The sequence below is a fragment of the Vicugna pacos genome, chromosome 28 (assembly GCF_048564905.1).
Source record: "Vicugna pacos chromosome 28, VicPac4, whole genome shotgun sequence".
NCBI lineage: Eukaryota > Metazoa > Chordata > Mammalia > Artiodactyla > Camelidae > Vicugna > Vicugna pacos.
The window spans coordinates 10,710,099-10,731,222 of NC_133014.1; the positions used below are offsets into that span (position 1 = coordinate 10,710,099).

At 47.0% G+C, this 21,124-nt stretch overlaps 1 protein-coding gene across 1 annotated transcript in view; it reads left to right on the forward strand.

Annotated features, from left to right (window-relative positions):
* The first annotated feature begins 9,371 nt into the window (after positions 1 to 9,371).
* The window catches only part of FBLN7 (fibulin 7), a 35,600-nt gene continuing 23,847 nt past the window's right edge, over positions 9,372 to 21,124 (forward strand). The window contains exon 1 of the mRNA XM_072951466.1: positions 9,372 to 9,832. Coding sequence (XP_072807567.1) covers positions 9,758 to 9,832 — 75 coding nt within the window. The 5' untranslated portion in view covers positions 9,372 to 9,757. The remainder of the gene's footprint in view (positions 9,833 to 21,124) is intronic.

Here is a 21,124-nt window from a genome sequence, read left to right on the forward strand (position 1 = left end):
ATCTTGTAATTAATTTTTTAACCTTAAACTGTGTTATATACATTATTTTATTATATAATGTGTGATTTGAGAATTTTTAATTTTTATTGTAAAAAAATACAGGATGTTCTAAACTTGAAAAGCAGTTGAATATAGTGAGATGGAAATGGTGACTGTTTGCTGCTCTCCTGACCAAAGATACGGGGCTAGTGGACACTTAGAATAGGAATTAAAGTTAGACTCTTATACGTCTTTCTTTGAAGGAGTCCTAACCTTGTGAACTGAGGATGACTTCAGAGTTTTTGATTAAGAAGCATTTAAGTCTTAACCAGGACAAACACTCAAATTATAACCTTTCATTTTTTTTTCATTGTGTAGCCACAAAACAAAATTATTACTTTCAGTAGCCTATCTTTTGAACCGATTTCTCATTTACTCATTTCATAGGGGTTAGTAAAAAGGTTTCTAGTAGTAATGTCTCTTGGAAGATACTTTCAAATTTATTTACAGTAGTGAATATTGAACCATGTTGTACTGAACAAGGCACGGTTGTAATGACGCCGTTGCTTTGGGACATCATTCCGAAGGGAACAATGTCTCATTAACAGTGTGGGTTCCCTTCCTTATTTCTGTTTCTGTCACAGTAATGGGGTCTGTTTCCCAGCACTTCTGTCCATTCTGGTTTTGGTGTATTTTACCCTCAGCCCAGCTGTTTCTGAGCTGGGGGTGCCAGTGCCTTTTTGTTCTAACATTCTGATCTAATGCCACTCCCCAGATTTTGAGGCAGATTGAGCCCCGACTCTCTCATGGCTCTAGCTGGATTTTGAAATGTGGAATCCTGGGCCGCCAGCTGCAGACATAGTGAAGCGCGAGTGGGGAGTTGGTGGTAAGTGTAATAATAAGGGAGACTGCCCCTGACAGAACCTGGAGAGTGTCTGTGAAAACACTTCTTTCTGCAGCTGGCAAGATAAATGATGCTACCTGGGCAGCTCTGGTACATGCCACATGCAGACTTTCCTCTTCAGCAAAGCTGCATTTTCTCCTGATCGCCTTGTCAGAAATGCTTTTCAAATGGCTTATACCCTGTCTGCCACATTCAGTGACAACCGTGTTATCTGTTGATGGCTCGTGACCTGAATTGAGTATTGGTTTGGAGGGCCTTCCTAGCCCCTTGCATACATGGGGCGGGGGGTGCCCAGAGCTGTAGCTGTAGTTCTTGTGAAGGGCGTGGGGAGAGGTGGCAGGGAGAGGTAGCACCCAAGGCCGCTGTACGCCCACCATCCCCACTTCTGCACAGAATTTCCTGAAACCGGGCAGGTGATCTCATCGATTTATTCCTAGGATGCTATCAAGAATGGGTCTCCCTATTAATGAAGGAATCTGAGGATAAGAGTTGGATTTTATATGTTTCCAGGCAAAATGCTTAAGTGTTCTTTTTATGCACTTCATGTTTGGTTTATGTGATGTGTGCATTCACTTAAAAGGGAATTTTCATGATTTGAGTTAGTATGAGTATGTGCTTTAAAGGACAGTTAATTTTTTTAAAAAAAGGAAAAATAGATGAATATGCAAATTTTCAAGCCCAAGAGATAAGATGTCCCCATACTTTTCCTGTAAAAAAAATCAATTTGAAACCTGCTGTCTGCAGGGAGTATCGACTTTCCCCACTAATACAGTAATTATGTTTGCACTACTACAATGTGAAGGCTGAAAGTATGAGAAGTGTACATGTAAGATTGACTTTTATATCCTTTTTTTTAAAAGGAGTTTGAGTCTATACGTGCACAAGGCTATACGTGGCTGGTTTATGAGACATGTTATGCTAGATTTCTGAGTCCCTAGTTTTGGGTCTTCGTATGATCGACAGCATGCAATAAGCAATACGAAACACCAAGCCTTATAAGAAAGAAGTTGAACGAATTGGTTGCAGTTACTAAACATAACGTAAGTGACAAAACTAGATTCTTAAGGAAATGTACATTATAATACAGGAGCACAATAAGACACTTCTTTACAACTAGGAAAACATGTATTTGGGGAGAAAGTTTCAGGGTTTAAGAAAATATATATATTTTTTATTTAAAAGGTTAAATTATTGCATAATTTGGAAGAAGTTGCCTTGAATATAGGACAAAAGTATTTCAAAGATTTTTGTTTGAAAAAAAGGATGTATTTTTGTGCCTTAATATATGTTCTGACTTAATAAAATGCTTTCTGAAATTTTGGTTGTTTGATTCCTGATAATACCGATTATGCTAAAATTGCATAAATCTACAGGAAATGTGGACTCCAATAGGTGGCAGGACATAAAATTCTCAAAAGAGGAAGTACAACTAATTAACAAACACGGAAAAGTGTTCAGCCTCCATAGTGACCAAAGAAATGCAAAATAAAAGAGGGAAATTTTTTAAAGTCAAATTGATTCAAGTTTATATATTAAGTATTTGTAAAAATCCTTTTGCTTTCAGTGTCTGATGAAATGAGCGCATCATTAATGAGAGTAATGTAATTGATTCAGTCTTTGTGAAAAGTTTAAGAACGTGTTCACAACCTTTGAATAATATCAATTCTAGTCACTTTTAAAAATGATTTAAAATATAGAATAAGGCTTCTGCACAACAGTGTTTATTATAGCACTACTTAAAATAGAGAAAAAATAAACAAAATAAATAATAACAGAATGATTAAGTGAATTATGGTTTAACCAGCTACATTATGGTACTCTGCAACCACTAAATCATTATGAAGAATATATGATAACATAGAAAAGTGCCCATTATAGGAAACATGATACAAAGTCACATAGGTGAACGCATCTGTGTAGACACCTGTGTAGACAGGACTGAGCGGAAATGCAGCCCAGTGGCTCCATGGTTAGTGTCTGGCTTCAGCTCGGCTGCGGTCACAACTTGATTACACTGCAGTAGGTCAAGACAAAAAGAAGTTTATTTCTTGATCTTGTAACTGTTCCAGGACAGGTGTAGAGGTGAACACGGCAGCCCTCCTCCACGTGGTCCCTCGGGGCCCAAGGTTTCATCCTGTGTGCCCACCATCCCCTAGGGCCTGTCGCCTGCATCCAGCCAGCAGAAGGGAGCACCAGGCCTTGCTAGGTGTTGTAGTCTCGTAGTACCAATGAGGTAGGTATAGCCAGTTTATAGACCAGAAATGGAGACAGAGCAGTCAGATAACCTACCCAAGGTCACCCTCCTGGCAAGTGGCAGAGCTGGCGCATTGCCAGCCTTTGGTGAGAAGCACCCTTGAAGGCTTGTCCCCAGAGTCCTGGGGAGAAGGGAAATTCCTTTCAACGAACATGTATGCTCGCTAGATGATTAAGTAAGGTAATGTATCTAAAGTGCCTGGTGCACAGGCCTTCCCAGGATGGCTAAGGTTAGCAGAAAAAAATGCAATGGTGATTGTCGTGGAGGCGCCGAGACCCAGCTGAAACAAACGCCGTATGAAATTCAAGCACATTCTAAGTTTTGTTCACATGTGTCAAAGTGAAGTTACCCAGCGCGAGTCCTGTGCCCCTTCGGTGAATAGATTTACAGCTAAATTCCTACTAACATAAGGTGCAATGGTACTGAATTCAAGTGTAAATAATTTTGGCAGTATTTCCTTTAAATCAGTTTGGGAAAGTAATAAGGAACTGCAGTGAAAGTTTATGTACAGGAATGCTTTTAAACACTCTCCAGCAGGTGGTGCCAAAGTAGTGTCTCTGAAGAGGTCTAATCTCAATACTTTCGATCTCTAATTCTCGCCTTTAAAAAATTTATAAATTTACTTTTACTTACCAAATACCAATTTGGGGATGAAATTTTTCAAAGTTTTTAAAAATGTGCGGAAAGAGTGTACAAAGAGTACCACCATCCTGGCCAGAAAACAAAACACTTATCATTTTGGTGTATTTCCAGTCTCAGAATTAGAACTTGAAAGCTAGACGAGGCCTCTGAGCTCATTTTACAGAAGAGAAGATGGGGAACCAGGGAAGCATCATTGGCCCCAGGTCCCCTCAGGCCAGAGCTGAAGCCTGTCTCCTAGTCTGCCTTTCAACTCTGGATCCTCAGAGTCAGAGGGGCAGAAGTACCACAGGAGGGCTGAACTGCACATCAGAACTTAAAATATACCTTCTATACTTCGCTTACAGCTCGCTACATCATTTTATATTCCTGTGTTGTCTTTCATTCTAGTCTCCAAATTCTTGTCTCTACATAGGCATAATTCTGATTCCCTGCTTCTTAATTTGATAAATGGACATTTCCTTAGGACATAGTAATGTCCAGAGAGCTAAATACAGTATCTATTTTATGTTTACCACTACTGAAAACACTGAAAGTAAAACACTCTATTCCTAAATTTTATCTTCTTTTTAAAAAAAAAATTGGGCATTAGTACATCCACTTGCAAAGAACTTTTTCACATATTTATATTACATGGAGAATGAACAAGCTGGCCTTTTCTCTAAGAAATTGCTTTTTAAATAATGAATTTATTATTATAAAATGTATTCGTGGATCTCAAGTTCTGATAATGGAGAAGTACTTTCTATTGGACCAACCTTCCCCACAGATAAAAACTCCAGATAGAATTAAAACAACAACTTACGTGAAGACATTGGAGAGAGACAAAAAGCAGGGCGACACTGGAAGGGACTCAACGCTTGGATGAGAGGAATTGCACTGGATGCATTTCCCATTTTTATGGCTTTTACACTGAGAGCAGAGCACAGTTCTTGCCAAGTGGAGATTAAACCCAGATATAAAACCTGAATTTCACTTGTTGGACTGGAAGACAGAGATTAGAAGAAACACAGCAGCTGGAAAGTGAAAGAATTACCGAAGGAGAGAACCAGAGAAGGTAAGCACCACATTCTGTGTATAAGCCTCCCAGATCGCTAGCTCTCCCGGAACTGTGCAAGTCTGGTGCAGGCTCCATGCGCCCGTCTAAGACGAAAAAACTGAGACTGAGATTTCTGCTAACACAGGAGACAAAGTCTGGCTTGAGTCCAACCATGTAAACTGCCTGCTTAAAAAAATAATGTGGGGGTGACATCAGAAAATGGGGACAAAGGACATCCAAAGTTTGTCCCTTTATTAAAACAATGAAAAAACTCATGAAAAATTTCAGAATTCACCTTTTCAGAACTCAACCTAAGTAGCATTTATTCAAGAAAAATGCCTGAATTTCAGTACGAACATCAAGCTTGATGCTGTTTTAATTTGTCCTACTCCCCTGCCCTGTTCCCCAGCTCAGCAGCAGCCTTCAAAATTAAGGGTCCACACTCCCAGTACTGCAGGGAGCAGAATGGATCCGGAGATCTTTCAAAACCTCATTTCCAAAGATTGTCATCATTTGACAATTCAACAGTTGTTTTAAACAGACAGAATAAGGAATCAATGAACTTGAATATAGGTCGATTGAGCTTAGTCTGGGGAATAAAAAGTAAATAGAATGAAGGAAAAATGAGCAGAACTCAGAGATCTGTGGGGCATTATTAAACATACATGCAGATGCATAATGAGAGTATCAAAATAGATGAGAGAAAGAAGCAGAAAGAAAATTTGAAGAAATAAGGGCTGAAAATTCCCCAAATTTGATGCAAAAACCTTAATCTATACCTCCAGGAACGTTAACAAACTTCAAGTTGGAAAAACTCATAGAGCTCCATGCTGAAACATCATAATCAAACTGCCAAAAGCTAAAGACACAGAATTTTGAAAGCAACAAGGGAGAAGTGAATCATTACATCCAAGGATACGCAATAAGATTAAAAACCAGTATCTCGTCAGAAACCATGGGGGCAAAAAGGCAATGAGATGACATACTCAGAGCACTTAAAGGAGAAAAAAAAAATCTATCAACCAAGAATTCTATCTTCAGGCAAACTATTCACCAAAAATGAAAAACAAAAAAACATTCCCAGATAAACAAAAGCAGAGAATTTGTTGCTAGACAGTAACTTGAAAACATATGAAGAAGTAAATAGTTCCAGTAATGTTACTATGTAGATAAATATAAAAGATAGTTTAAATATATTTTTTAACATTTTTTTTGATTTATAATCATTTTACAATGTTGTGTCAAATTCCAGTGTAGAGCACAATTTTTCAGTCATACATGGACATATACACACTCACTGTCACATTTTTTTCTCTGTGAGCTACCATAAGATCTTGTGTATGTTTCTCTGTGCTATACAGTATAATCTTGCTTATCTATTCTACAATTTTGAAATTCCAGTTTATCCCTTCCTCCCTTCCGCCCCCTTGGCAACCACAAGTTTGTATTCTATGTCTATGAGTCTATTTCTGTTTTGTATTTATGCTTTGTTTTTAGATTCCACATATGAGCGATCTCATATGGTATTTTTCTTTCTCTTTCTGGCTTACTTCACTTAGAATGACATTCTCCAGGAGCATCCATGTTGCTGCAAATGGCGTTATGTTGTCAGTTTTCATGGCTGAGTAGTATTCCATTGTATAGTTTAAATATACTTTTTGTTTATAACTTCTTTTTCTCCTATCAGATTTAAAAGAAACTTTTAAGTTGCTGTTCTCTCCAGTTCAAATTCATTTCAAAAACCCTGAATTTTTACACCCCCACCCCATGTTTACTGTTTCTGACATCGTATTTTATATCTTTCTGTTTGGTGTATCCCTTAATGACTTATTGTGGATTTAGATGATTTTAGTTCGTCTTTTTAAACTTCCTTCTAGCTTTGTACGTGATTTGCAACATTTTCCTCCTTTCAGCAGGTGTTAACTGGTGCTGGGTCTTTATTCATGGCACAATTAAATGTTTTCCTACAGATTTTCATTTATAAAATTGGAGACGGTCTTCTAGGAGGCGGCAGTCTCTTTTAGTTGTCATGGTCTCAGACATAAGCAGACGATCTCGTCCAAGTTCAACACAGGACTGCACGACTGGGGCTCGAGATGTATGTAGTATGAAAGCAAACGCAGAAGCACACAGGGTGGTGCTTGGCACTGGCACTCAGTAAATGTTGGCGTGAAGAGTAGATTGGACTAAGTCACTGCACTCCTGCTCAACCGCCCGCCCCCTGTTCCTGCCCTGTGATCCTGGCCCGGGCTAACCTGTGGGCTTTGCTCCTGGGCTCCTTTTAGGTGCTTCGTGGGGGCTGATTCCACATAGAATCACAGATAGAGGTGTGGTGTGTGAAGGAGGCAAAGGGAGAGAAGCAGCTCAGAGGGAGACGACAGGCTCGATTCAGCCACAGAGAAGCCAAGGAAACCCAAAAGGGAAAGCCACATGCTACGGGAGGGACCCCCTGAGACAGTTCTGAAACAGCTGACTTAGACTGGGTGCTGCTTCTGGTCGGGTCTCACGCAGATTTCTGTGGCTCATCCTCCTGCCTCGGTTTGTGTTCCCACATTACACAGGGAACTTGCGTGGACCAGAGAGACCGCACTGACCCCAGGAGCTGCCAAAGAGCTTTACAAGTATTTTCGTTAGATATGCAGATCCCCACCCCCACCCCCGCTACCAATCCCCTGACATTTCAGAATATTCTCTTGAAAACTAAACACAGAGGAGACAGAAGAAGCAATATCGAGGAAGGCCCATCTTATTAAGTCATAGGTTAGTTTTTGGAGACCTGACTGGGGGGCACGTGGCTTATTCTCATGGTCTGTCCGCTCTTAGCAGCCCTAACACGTCTGGGCGCAGGTCAAGGGCAGCTGAAGACAGAGAGAGAAGGGGCAGTATTGCTGGGCCAGCGGGGCCTCGGGTTAATTCAGACCAGACTCCAGAGCACGAAATGGAAATCCGCCACAGACAAGGGAAAAGCAGAAATTGGTAAACAGGGAAAAAGAAAATCCACGTTGAAATTCAAAAATGCTTGAAGTTAAAAAGAACAAAAAGGAGGAGGAAGAGGTGGAGGAGAAAAGGAAAACAAAAAAACTCTAGGAAAAACTCTGTTCCTGTAAATAAAATTCCTGAAATCCTATGATCCTGTATTTAAGTGAAGTGTGGGATAAGGTTGAATGGAGAGTGTGCTGGAAACAGCCCTGCTCCAGGAAGGCCCTGAGACCTGTTGGTCTGCAAACCTTGGGCAAGTCCCTCAGCCATTTCCTGCTGCAGTTTCTTCATCTGTGAAATCAGGCGTCTCTTCCAGCTTTAATAAATCCACTCAGAGGGCACAAGAGGAGAGAGGCCTTGCCCACATCCGTCCGTCCACGTCTGGTTTCCAGTGTGCAGCCAGAACTGGGCTGAGAAGGCTTGGCTTCGGGAGGACGGGGGTGACCGTGTAAACACCAGGTGGGATGAAATACAAAACAAACACGGCCACACTGACCAGAAAGAATCCTTCCTGAGTGGCAGGGGCGGGGAGGACACTGGGCTTTGGCACAGACAGCAAACAGGAGAGCCTGAGGCCGAAGCCCACAGTTTCCACAGGCGGCCTGGCCCCTCCACCTGGATGGGGAGAAGCAATGTCAAGCCGGCTGCTGGGACTAGAGTGAGGGCCACAGGCCTGCTCCCCTTCCGAAGGCAGGAAGGTGGAGGGAGCAGCCCAGCAGGATTTCCTGGGTAATCCAGCTCAGGTGGCCTGCCTGCACCAGGCCCCGCGCTTTCCAGGGCACTCCAACTTTCCTTTCTGCTTTCCAAAGGAAAACAGCGCCTGCTCCTCCGAGGTTGCAGCCTTCTGAGCTCCGTGCCTTGAACTCTGAGTGGGCTCTGCTAAGTGAAATTCGGAAAAGGAAAAATAGATTTGAGGCTTGGCCAGACTTGGTGTGCACCATGACATCTGCAGTGTTGCCTTCCGAAAACATTCTTCCAGTAAGAACTTAAATAATGTTTTCCAGGAGCTTGGGGCTCAGGCCATCTGGTTCCTCCCAGCCCCTGGATGCAGGGCACTTCAGACTGCTAATGTCTGCCCTTCCCAGGGGCATCTCCCACCCGACCTCAGCAAAGCATCCAGGGTTCCCATCACCGGGCCTCCATTTCACACTGAGTTTCTCCTTCCGTCTGGGGAGTGGAGAAGGGCTGTAAGTGAGGAGGGCTGTAGATTCTTAGTGACCGGGCGTGTGTGTTCTTCTACCTCATTGCATTAGTTAAAAGGACACTAGTCTACTCGGATGGAGAACTTCATGTAAGTCTCTGAAACCATCTCCCGGCCAGACTGGCCCTGCCTTCTGAGGGCCGTGGAGGAAGGTGTCGGTGCGGCGCGTGAGCTCTGAAGTTGGGCAGACCCGGCTTTGGGCTGCCGCTCGGCCACTTGCGGCCGGGCGAGGGCGGCCTCAGCGCCTCCGGCGGGGAAGGGGGCGGGGCGGAGCGGCCCCGCGCGGGGGGCGCCCCCAGGCTCCCGCACGTGTGCGCGGCCCCGGCCGCCTCCCCGGCCGGCCGGGGCGCGGAGGATGCCCGCGCTCGTCCTCGGCGTCGCGCCCGGCCTCCTCGGGGAGCCGCGCGGGTTGGGCGCGCTCCCAGGCGCATTCCTGGCCGGGCAGCCCCTCCTCCTCGGCCTCGGCCAAGGGGCTGGCGCCTCCCCGCCTCGCCGGGACTGTCTCGTGCGGGCGGCTGCGGACGCTCGCGGCCGCGGGGGCTCCAGGTCGGCGCGCGGCGCACCTGAACCCGGAACTGCGCCTCCCGAGCGCGGCGGGCCGGGCGCTCCGGGACTCCCGCCCCTCTCCCTGCCCGGGCCGCTCCGGGCCGCGCGGAGCCCGCTCCCTGCACGGCCGGCTGCGGCGTCGGCGGGGACAGACTCGGCAGGGAAGGCAGACAAAGTTATTTCCCCTTCCCAAGCAGAAAGGTTCCGATTGGCAAGATGGTGCCCAACTGTCCCCGCGCGCTCTTCCTTCTGCTGCTTTTCCTCGCCTGCCCCGAATCGCGGGCTTCCCAGGTCAGTGTCCCTCCCGCCTCTCCCCTGTCCCGCTTGCAGGGGAGGCCACGCCAAGGCCGGAGGACCTGGGCTTGCCACATTCCACTGGAATGCCCGGGCTGGGGGCTTGGAGCGATGCTTGGGCGGGATTCGGTTTTCAGAGAGAGGCGTGAGATTCCCCCATCTGTCATCTGATGCATCGCGGGCCGGGCGCCTGGGAGGACCCGGGCTGATCTCGCCGAGTAGTTTGTGCGGAAGCCTCGCTCCGCCGGGAAAGAGGGCTCCGCGTGAGAACCGTGGGTGGCAGAAAGATCGTCCCTGGGATTTAGGAGACGTCGGTCTTCCCTGAGTCTCCAGGAGAGCTCCCTGCTCACCCATTCAGGGTAGAGAACGTCCCCTCCCTCCAACTTCCAACACTGACATTTCGAACTGAAATATGCTTCTTATCACTACCAACTTTGAGACGCGCAGGACTTTTCTTAGCAGCGCTTCCCATGCAGAGGGGGGCCGGGAGGTTTCCGAAGCAGCCTTACCCAGAGCCTGTGGGGCCTTAGATCTGGGACTGCGTTTCTTTCCCACCTTTACAGGCAGCTTGCTGTTTAGTTTTTCTCTCCCTGCCGTTTGGGTTTCTTGGAGTCCCCCTGGATTTATTTACTTGACCAGATTCACTTTTACATCAACCAGTTGAGAAGTGATGATTAAAATTAAGATGAGAATGCAGATAAACATGCTTCTCTTCCGAAGGTGAAACAGGAATTGCCGAATTCAGAGCCGGCTGTCACCAGACTGGCCCTGGAAACTGGAGAGCCTTCCCTCTGTGACGGGCGCGTCCTGGGGGCTGCGAGGCAGGCAGCCAGGCCAACAATACCGCCCACAGCAGTAGCAGTAACGGCAGGCGGAGGGAGAGCCCCGCCGAGCGCCTGCGGAGGGCGCCTTCTTTGCTAATCATCTTCCAGGCTCTTAATCCTCAGAGCAGCCCTGTGAGTTGGGAATGGTTGTCACCCCCATTTTGCAGATGAGGGAGCTGAGGCCCAGGGAGACTGTGACTTACTCAAGGTCACAAAGACAGGAAGGAGGGAGTAAATTTAGTTTCTCTCCAAGGGAAAGGCTCCAAGCCTTTTCCCCCTTCCCCACAGACTCTCACCCATGGACTCAATACCTGAACCTAACAGCACATCCGTGGCCACCCAGAAGCCCCTGGGGTGCAGGAGGGGGTTCCAGGCAGGGAGAACTCAGCTCAGACCAGACATGGACCACGTTAGTGCATTAGGTGGTCAGTTGCCACTGCAGGAAGTCACTCAGCCACCAGGCCACAGAGGCCTAGTCTGGGGCCACAGTGAACCCAGCCAGCTGAGCAGTGGGGTCTCCCACCCACTTTGCAGATTACAAAGCAAAACCTCAGACCGGGAGCCCAAAGCCAGAAGCACAGGTGGGAGCATCCCTAAGCCCCTACTCCCCACCGGGGCCAGCAGAGGGGACGGGGTGGATAGGACGTTCCAGAAGGGGGCCTCTATCTTGCCATTCCTTGCTCTTGGCAGGTGGAGGCTATCGCTGTCTCTCAGGGTTACCTGGTGAGACCTTGGCAGTTCTCAGATGTGTGCGGCGGCTGCAGAGGCCGGGCAGTGTGCTCTCCCAGGCTCTGTTCCCCAGAGAGACCTGGGTCCAGTCCCTGCCCTGCCCTTCCAGGCCATCTCACAATATGTATCCTTGAAACCATGGTTTCTTTACCTGCAGGAGCACCTGCCTCACTGGGCTCTGTGAGGGGGAAAGGGAGCAGAAGGGATTCTCCAGAGAAGTTGGTTTAAGAATTCTAGTGAAACTGTTCTGCACCCAAAGTCCTCCGTGGTTGGGGGACTCTTACCCCCAGTCCCTGCCTGGCTTTTCATTTGTGTCCCTCTTGTCAGCACATCTGTCCTGACTCACTTCACAAGTTTGCGATGACCTGCTGTTGGAGAGCAAGTACTCGTGGGGAAGGAGGGGAGGTGGAGCAGTGTGAGGATCCTGCAAGCAGGGGCCCTTCCTTAGCACTACTGCCCACTATGTGGCCTTCCCCCAGGGGGAGAAATAGCCTTGTTGGGGAGGCAAGAAAGAGGACATTTAACAAAACCCCATGCCTCACCCTCTTCCCCCAACAATGGCTCTTGGCCTCCTCCTCGCCTGTGGGGTGGGGGTGCTGTGGTGTTTCAGAAGGTCTTTCTCTCCCCAAAACCTTTCCTTGTGATCAGATGTCAGTGGGTTCCAAATTCCACCATTAGAGATTCATTCTTTTGGCTGTCTACTCCCATTCGATACACGGCTTTTCACAGTTTAATGGAAAAAAAAGATTTTTGGTGTACATTTCCGTGATTTTAACCATAGAACTATGTTCTAGATGTGGGCAACATCACTGTCAGGAGACAGAGCTGTGCCACCACCCCAAACCAACATCGTGATGCACTTTGTAGTCAAACCCTCTGCCCACTCCAGCCCCTGGCAACACCCATCTGTTCTTCATCATTATAGGTTTTTCTTCTCCACAATGTCATATAAATGGAAGCCAAAAGCTCACGGACTTTTGACTCTGGCTTCTTTAACTTAGCGGAATGCGTTTAAGAATCTCCCGTGTTGTTCTGGGGAGGCACAGTTCCTTCTTATTGCTCGGTAGTATTCCACTGTGTGGACATATCACAGTTTGCTTATCCATTCAGCCACGGAACTGAACGACACCCATGGTGTCAGTTCCAGTTTTTGGCGATTATGGCCAGAGCTGCTATAAACATTCCCCTACAGCTTTTTGTGTGAATGTAAATACTCACTACTCTTGGGTAAATATCCAGGAGTGGGATTGCTGGATCATATGGTAAATGTGTCTTTAACTTTGTAAGAAACAGCCAAACTGTATCCTGTTATATCATTTTACATTCCCACTAGTAACATATGAAAGATCTGGTTTCTCTGTGTCCTCACTAGCTCTTAATGCTATCAGGTGTGTTTGGTTTTTTCTAAGCCACTCTAATAATATGTAATGGTATCTCATTGTGGTTTTAATTTCCATTTCTCTAATGACTAATTACATTGGCATCTTTTCATGTGCTTATTTGTCATATGAATAGTTTGTTGGGTGAAGTGTGTGTTCGGGCCTGCCCATTTTCGAAATGGGTGGTTTGCATTCTTATGATTAAGTTTTGAGTATTCTTTATATATTCTAAATACAAATCCTTTTCTGGATGTGTGAGTTGCAAATATTTTCTCCCTGTCTGCAGCTTGTCTTAATGGTGTCTTTCCCAGAGCAAGGTTTTAAATTTTGATGAAGTCCAATTGATCAATGTTTTTGGTGTCAAGTCTAAGAATTCTTTGTCTGACACCAGGTCATAAAAATGTTTTTGTATGTTTTCTTCTGAAAGTTTTGTAGTTTTGCATTTTTACACTTTGATCTGTAATCCATTTTGAGTTAATTTTTGTACAAAGTGTGAAGTTTATATTACGGATCACTTTTTGCATGTAGATATCCAAATGTTCCAACACCATTTGTTGAAAAGACTGTGGACTTGCCTTTGAATTGTCTTAGCAACTTTGTCAATAATCAATGCGTCATATCGGTTTGTTTCTGCCAGTAACACACAATCTTGTTTACTATAATTTTATAGTAAGAGTTAAAATCAGGTCGATTTTAAGATTTTATTATCCTTTTTCAAAATTGTTTTGGCTGTTATAGCTTGTCTTTCCATTAAAATTATAGAATCATCTTGTCTACGTTCACAAAAAATCCTACTGGAATTTTGATTGGCATCTCATTAAATCTGTGGACCAGTTGGGGCAAATTGGCATCATAACAATATCAAGTCTTCCAATCTGTGAAAACAGATGTCTTTCCATTCATTAGGTCTTCCTTAATTTCTTTCATCAGCATTTTTAAGTTTCGAACTTAAACGTGCTTTGTTAGATTTATGTCTAAGTATTTCATTTTAAATGGAGCTATTTTAAATGGTGCTGGTGTTTTCAAATTTTCATGTTCAATGCTATCTTCCTAGTATATGGAAATTCAATGGACTTGTCTATCTATGTTGACGTAGCATCCTGTGACCTGGTGGAACTCACTTATTAGTTACAGGGAATTTTTTTTGTAGATTCCCTCAGATTTTTTACATAAACAATCATGTCATCTGTGAATGGGGGCGATTTTATTTCTCCCTTTCTAGTCTATGTGCCATTTATTTACTTATTTAGCCTTGTTATGCTTATTAAATCTTCCAGTACTATGTTGAGTAAGAGAGAGGACATCCTTGCCTTGTTCTAGAACTTAGGAAGAAAGCATTCCGTTTTTTAACGTTAAGGGGGATGCGAGGCTGTAGGTTTTTGTAGATGCCATTTTTCAGATTAATGTTTTCTCCTAGTCATAAATTTGATAGTGTGTTTATTATGAATGGATGCTGACTTTCATCACATGCTGTTTTTTGCCTCAGTTGATATGATCCTGTGGTTTTTCTGCCACCTGTCATTAAAGTGGATGACTTTGATTGATTTTCTAATTTGGAAACCAGCCTTGTATTCCCAGATAAACCCTAATTGACTGTGGTGTCTTATCCATCGTCTGTATTTCTGAGTTCCACTTGCTAATATTTTGTGAGAGTTCTTACATCTGTGTTCATGAGAGGTACTGATAACTCACAGGGGTCAGCCAAACGATGGCCCGTGAGCCCACTGCGGGTCAAACCTGGCCACACTGACTCACTCACAGGTCATCTATAGCTGCTTTTTGGACCACAATCTAGAGTTGAATAGTTTTAGCACAGATCAAATGGGCTGCAAAGATGAAAAAAATTGACCTTCTGGCGCACTGTCGACACACGCAGTGGTCTGGACATTTCTTCTACTGTCTTTGCTTGGGTTTTTGTTACCAGCGTAGGGCTGCCATCCTGAAGCGAGTTGTTCCCTTCCCTTCTGTTTCCTGGAAGAGACTACACAGAGGTGGTTCCTCATGCAAGTTTGGTAGAACTTACCAATGAAACCATGAGGGCTTGGAGATTTCTTTTCTGAAGGTTTTTAAACTATGAATTCAATTTCTTTGACAGACACTGCACTCTTCAGGGTAGCCTTTTTTCTCTGGGTGATTTTTTTGGTAGTTTGTGGCTTTCAAGAAATTGGTCCATAGTCTCTCTTGAGGCAACCACTTTTAAATGCCCTGGAAATGACTCCGCATTTCTTAACAATTGATCTCCTGTAATGACAGATGAATACTTTGTTCCATTGTTCACTGCAGAGCCAAATAGTCTACTATGATTACTTTCCTTTCTTGTGTAACTTTTTGGTTCTCCTCAGGCTTTTTCTCTTTTGCCCCAGTCCATCCTCTACATAAGCACGGTTGTCTCCAAAAGCTCTTTCCGATTCCACACTCTGCCGGGCTGCCTTCCCCTGGACCCCAGTTCTGCTGACCTTCTCTGGGCTCATGGCCCTGCGGCTACCCAGGGACTCTGGCCTGAACTGGAGTTTACGTTTTCTAGATCATATGTCCTCCTCTTTCTTGGCTTACTCCCTTTGTTTTTTTGAACACATTCTCGGGAAAATGATGTTTTAATCTGCTATCCCTAGGCCTTCCCGAATCACTTTCCTACTGGAGATATTACCGTTTCTCGACGCTTAAACTTGAAAGCTGTCAACGGTAGCACCTTTATCCCCTCGCTGTAAATGGGGAGCCTGATGTGCCCAAGAGGGTGGCAGCTGAATCCTCGTATTGGGAGCAGAAGCAGAGGAAGGAGTGAGGCGGGGGTAAGATGCCCCTGTCCACTCACTGAGTTGGGGGTGGGGAGAGTTCAAGACCTATTCCCTGGTCTGAGAACAAATGAGACGAAGAATAGAAATAAGGAAATCCACTTGTTCCTTCCCAGTGTCGACTTCAGCTCAGCTGCCGAGTGGGATGGGGAACCCGGGACCGCCCCGAGTCCAGGTTGAGACAGAGTGTTAATCACTTTAGAGCTCGGCAGGAAAAGATACCATGGCTTAGCGGGGCTCTCTGCCCTGCTCGCAGCACCTGGAGCATTTGCCAGCCCGGCAGCAGGGATTTTTACACCCCAGCCCCTGTAGTATACAGACACACAGAGGTGAGCAGAAGCTCCCGGAACCTGTGAATCATCCAGATCTAAAATGGGGTATTTCATAAAACATCTGGTGCCTGCAATGGCCCGGGCGCCGGGAACAGACCAGACAAGGACCCTGCATTTGGTTTTGAAAGAGCTGCTCTGGTTCTGGGGTTGGCCAGCCAGGCTGGCAGTTGGAGCGGGGCTCAGCTGGACTGTCCTGCTCACATGCCCCGGACTCAGCTTTTCTGGACTGGGCTCCTCTTTGTGGGCAGTGGCCAGGTTAGCCGGGGCTGGTGGGTGGAGGGTCCAGGCTCTGCTCCACGCAGCCTCTCACCCTCCAGGAGGCTGGCCTGGGCTTTGCACCTGGTAGTAAGTGGCGAGGGCGGGACTAGCAGGATGCGCAAGACTTCTTGAGATGCTGTTCTAAAATGAGGCTGGGATTTTGGTTTCATCCAGGTATGGTGAGGCCAACAGATCAGGAGACACTGCCATGGGAAAGAATGTGACAGTTCTTGTGAGAAGGGGGTGTGTCCTGCCCAGAGTGGGGTCACAGAGAGAACAGCAGGCAGAGAGAGAGGGAGGGAAGCTTCGGGAAAGCCTTTACTGGGGGTCTTGAGGGGAGGAATGGGAAAGACAGGATAAGGGGACTAACAGGTGTGTTGGCTAGTTTGAATAATTTTAGCTGGGTGGCAGTATAGGGCTGTCCCTAGTTTTGTGATGCCGGACCCTGGGCTGTTGGGGTGAGAAGAGGGTGCCTGTTGGGAGCGGGCTGTTAGTGTCTCCCAAGTGTAGGAACCAGGTAAGCAGGGAGGTGGGCTCTAGGCTGGTTGGTTTGCATCTCAAAGGTGTGCTGGGCACGGGCAGGGAGGATGTTAGCAGTTTGCTGCCTCTAGGAATTTGCTAGTCTCCGAGAGGGACAGTCTGTGCCAAGTCAGCCCCAGATGTCAAAACATCAGATACAGAAACTAGACAATGTGGTTAATCCAGAGCCAGCCTTGGAACTGGTATATCGCTTCCAGTGCATTCTGTTGGCCAGATTAAGTCACAAGACCAGCCCATATCCGGAGATGGGAAAACAGACCTTCCTCTGGATGGGAGGACCGGCGGAGCCTCCTCACAGATGGTGTGGGTGTGGGGAGGGAGAGGTGGCTGTGCCTGCAGACCTGCCTCAGCAGTGACCCAGGGGTTTGCTCCCCGCAGGCATGGTGTCCAGATGAAGGGTGGGGTCAGGCTGAGGATGGTGACCAGGAGGCTGTCTTGGCCTCTTCTGTTTTCTCCAGCAGCCTCCACCTTTCCCCTGGGCACCTTCAGGAGCGGGACTCTTTCCAAGTCCTGTCAAGGATGGCCCTGATTACACAGAATGATGGGGACTCCTTTGCTGTACTGGGGCAGCTTCTGGCCCCGGGGACGTTGGGCAGCAGGTGTATGTGGCCAGCGGGGAAAGGAGGCAGTGCACTGGTTTCTCCGGTCAGCCGGGAATCTGGGTGCACGTGTGAATGTACACACCCATGTGTCCTGCACACTAAAGCAACCAACAGCCCAGGGCTGACATTCCTGGAAGGGCCGGGGTATGTGTGTTGAGGGGACAGCTGGGGACTGAAAGAATCCACTGGCAAACTGGGGCCTCCCCTGAGCCCCTCATCCTGATGCCCCCAGGCTGAAGAAAGAGGCAGAATGTGCTTTCCCAGTGGGTGGGTAAGGCAACCCCACCACGTACCAACAGGACGCCCTGCGCCTCCAGCTGTGAAATGGAGATGAGTACACCTGCCTAGTAGGGCTGCAGGAAGGATGAACTGAGATAAAGAAGGTTGTTTCCCACGGCAGGGCCTGGCACGAAGTGGGGCACTTGGTAAATATTTGTGGAAGGATGAATACATGAATGAATGATGGCACCCTTCCGTTGCACACCTGAAACTAACAGAATGTTGTGTGTCCATGATCCTGAAATAAACAAATGTAATATAAAAAGAAGAAAAGTCAAATGGACAAAAAATGAATGAGTGAGAAAATACAATATATGAAGTCTCCTTTTCCTCCTTTTTCCCTCTTTATTTTCTCAATTTTTTCCTTCTATACTCATATTGGGTCAAATCCCCAAAAGAAGTAAGCAAAACATGCCCCTTTTCTACAGCTAGGAGGACCCCAAGAAGTGGAGAGAGGTGAGGGGACAGGTCCAGTGCGAGGTGGGCTCCACAGGGGACTGTGGCTGGTTGTGTGTGTGTGTGTGTGTGTGTGTGTACGGAGCTCCCCACTGCACTGGGCATTAGGGGAGATATTTGCTGGAGGTAAAGTGATGCAGTTAAAAGTACAACCAAGTATGCAGGCAAATGTGGCAACTGGAAGGTTGGCTGAAAGAGCACTGTGAGTTTGGACAGTATGTTGAGTGAAACAGTCCTGGCCTCACACTTCCGTCCTTCTTCACGCCTCGTTCATCTGTTTGTTGGTTCGTTCATAAGAACATCTTGGGTGGACTCAGAGCCTGTCCTCAGTGATGAGGATTTCACGTTGTCTCTAACTTGTTTTCCGCCCTCAGGCATGCAGAGGGGCCAGGGGAGAAGTGAGCAGAGGTGGCCGTCAAGGGGGTGCTGTCAAAGGGGAGGAGTCGGGAGATGGGCAGAGGAGGGCACCTCGGGGTTCTCTGTGGACCCCTCTCTAAAGTGGGCCCCGCCATCTGGTCATGTGAAGGTCTGGAGGAGGCCTGCTGGGTTTTAAATCCTAGATGTGTCACCATGTGACTCCTTGGCTCCATCACCTATAATGTGGTGTCATCACGGTGCCCGCATCCCTGGGCTGCCGTGAGCGTCTGACCAGTTAGTGTGAAGAATGGTGGCAGCGCCGGCTCTCCACACCCTCTGTTGTCATTGTTCCTGTGGTTGTTTTAAAAAACAGACAAGACTTGGACTGAGGTGAAAATATAGAATTGAGGGCAGCCAGCATTGTAAGAACCCAAAATGCCCTGAATGCTCAAAGAGCTGGAGGGCTGTGATGGCCGATGGTATGTGTCCACTTGGCTAGGCCACGGCACCCAGGTATTTGGTGAAACTCCAGTCTTGATGTTGCTGTGAAGGTAGTTTTTAGATGTGATTAGCATTAAATGGTAGACTTTGATTTTCCTCCATAGGTAGCAGATTTTCCTCCATAATGTGAGTGGGACTCGTCCAGAAGACTGAGGTCCTCAGAGAAGGAGGGCTCTGCCTCCCGGTGGCCTCTGGACTCCAGCTACAACCCCGACTCTTCCCTGGGTCTCCAGCCCCCACGTTGCATGGGCCAATGTCTAAAAAGAAGTCTCTCTCCTCTCTCTCTCCAGGGTGTGTACATATACAATTGGTTCCCAGTGGTTCTATTTCTCTGGAGATGCTTGACTAAGATGAGGGCCTTGGGCAACTCCCCTAAGCAAAATTCTCTCACCTCCCCTAGAAGCGACCTTTCTTTCCTCTTCTATGCTGGGTCGAGGTCACTGGGATGAGAGAAGCTGAGGGAGTTGTAACTGCGTCTGATCTGGTCTAAAATTAAAAAAAAAAAAATCTTTTGGAGAAAAAACATGCCCGGATTCTCCATGACTCAGATGCAGAGGGCCTCAAGTCTTGGCTAGGAGGCACCCATTTGGCAAGCGTGCTCCGTCCTTTCATAGACCTAAAGCCATCAAAACATCTGTGTTCCCATTAACAAAATGCTGACATGCCGCATAGCTGCGGCTTCCAAGGAACCAGCGAGAGACGGCCCTTCTGAGGTCCGAGGGGTCATCTGTGGCCACCAGGAGGGTTCTGGGGCTCTACTGTCACCAGGGTGGCACTCAGAAATAGTCACTGTGCCAAGACCGTCACTGTGAGGATGACCAGGGAGAGCCAGGTCACGTGAGAACAGAGCCTCAGGGACCCCACTCTTGTGCCCCCTCACACTAGGTCCCTCGGTGCCCTGAGAGCTGGGCTGCATTTATAAATGGAGCCCCGACAGCAAGGAGGCCTAGATGGGGTGGGAGGGGTCCACCTACCAGGTTCTGGCACACGGATGGGGCAATCTAGGGTGGGGGGACACATACCATCTTTGTGGGGACAGCAGGTGACTTGGGAGCTGGTTGGTCTCAGAGGAAGAGGAGTGTTGTAAGCTCGGCATCCCCTCTAGACCCACTAGAGTGAATATTATGAGGGGATGGGTCAGAGGGAAGATGGGACAAGACTTTCGCTGGAGATGGGGTGGGGTGGCCTCCGTGCTCCTCGGAGCCTTAGACCCAGCGCCCTCCCCCCCTGCCCCTCAGCGCTGTGTTCCAGAACCCTCTGTGCCACCTGCACCGCCGCTCGGGAGGAGCTGGCTGGGGTGACCACTGCTGCCGCTTCTCTGTCTGCTTCACGTCTCTGCAAACCCTGCCCCTGCTGTTGCGTGCAGTGCAGTGTCCATCCCTTTGATACCAGGAATGGTAAATCTTGATCTTTTTCTCCTCAGGAATGGGAGCGTGTCACTGAATGTCTTTTCTTGGTTCCATTAGAAATTAGTTACTAACTCAAAGCAACGGAAACTAATTTTCATTATTTATTGTCGATGGCATAAGCCCAGGTGTGGAGACAGGTACTGAAAGGATGCAAACTTACAGCATTTGAAGGGCTCTCTTGGAGAAAAATATTAAAAATGACGGTCGGCGATGGGGTGGGGTGGGGTGGGGAGGGTCTAGCTCAGTGGTAGAGCACATGCTTAGCATGCATGGGGGTCTGGGTTCAATCCCCAGGACATCCATTTAAAAAAAAAAAATGAACTCAGTTCTGTCTGTGCCAAAGTCCGCTACGGGGACGAGTTCTGAGCGTGGCTCCTGGGGACTCTCTGTTTCTAGCCCTTTGGGATGAAGGAACTGCCCCGTTCCCATCAGCTGCCGCACAGACCCATCAAACCTTGTGTTGAAAGGCAGTAATTTTTCCCATTGTCTTGACACCTTGGCCCTGACCACGCTGGCTTGCCAAGGAGACAAGGATCTTCCTTTTCTTTTCTCCTCGCGAATTTTATCCCCCCTTGTTTTATTGAGATACAATTATATAATATAATGTAAATGTGTAATAGCATTGTATTCGTCCAAGGTGTACAACATAATGATCTGACATACGTATACATCATGAGATGATCACTGCAGTAAGTCCAGTTAACATCTTTCACCTCACATCGTTGCACTTTTTTTCCTCCAGATATGAACTTTTACTCTCTTAGTAACTTTTATATATGTGATACAGTATTATTAACCATAGTCACCATGCTGTACACGACATTCCCAGAA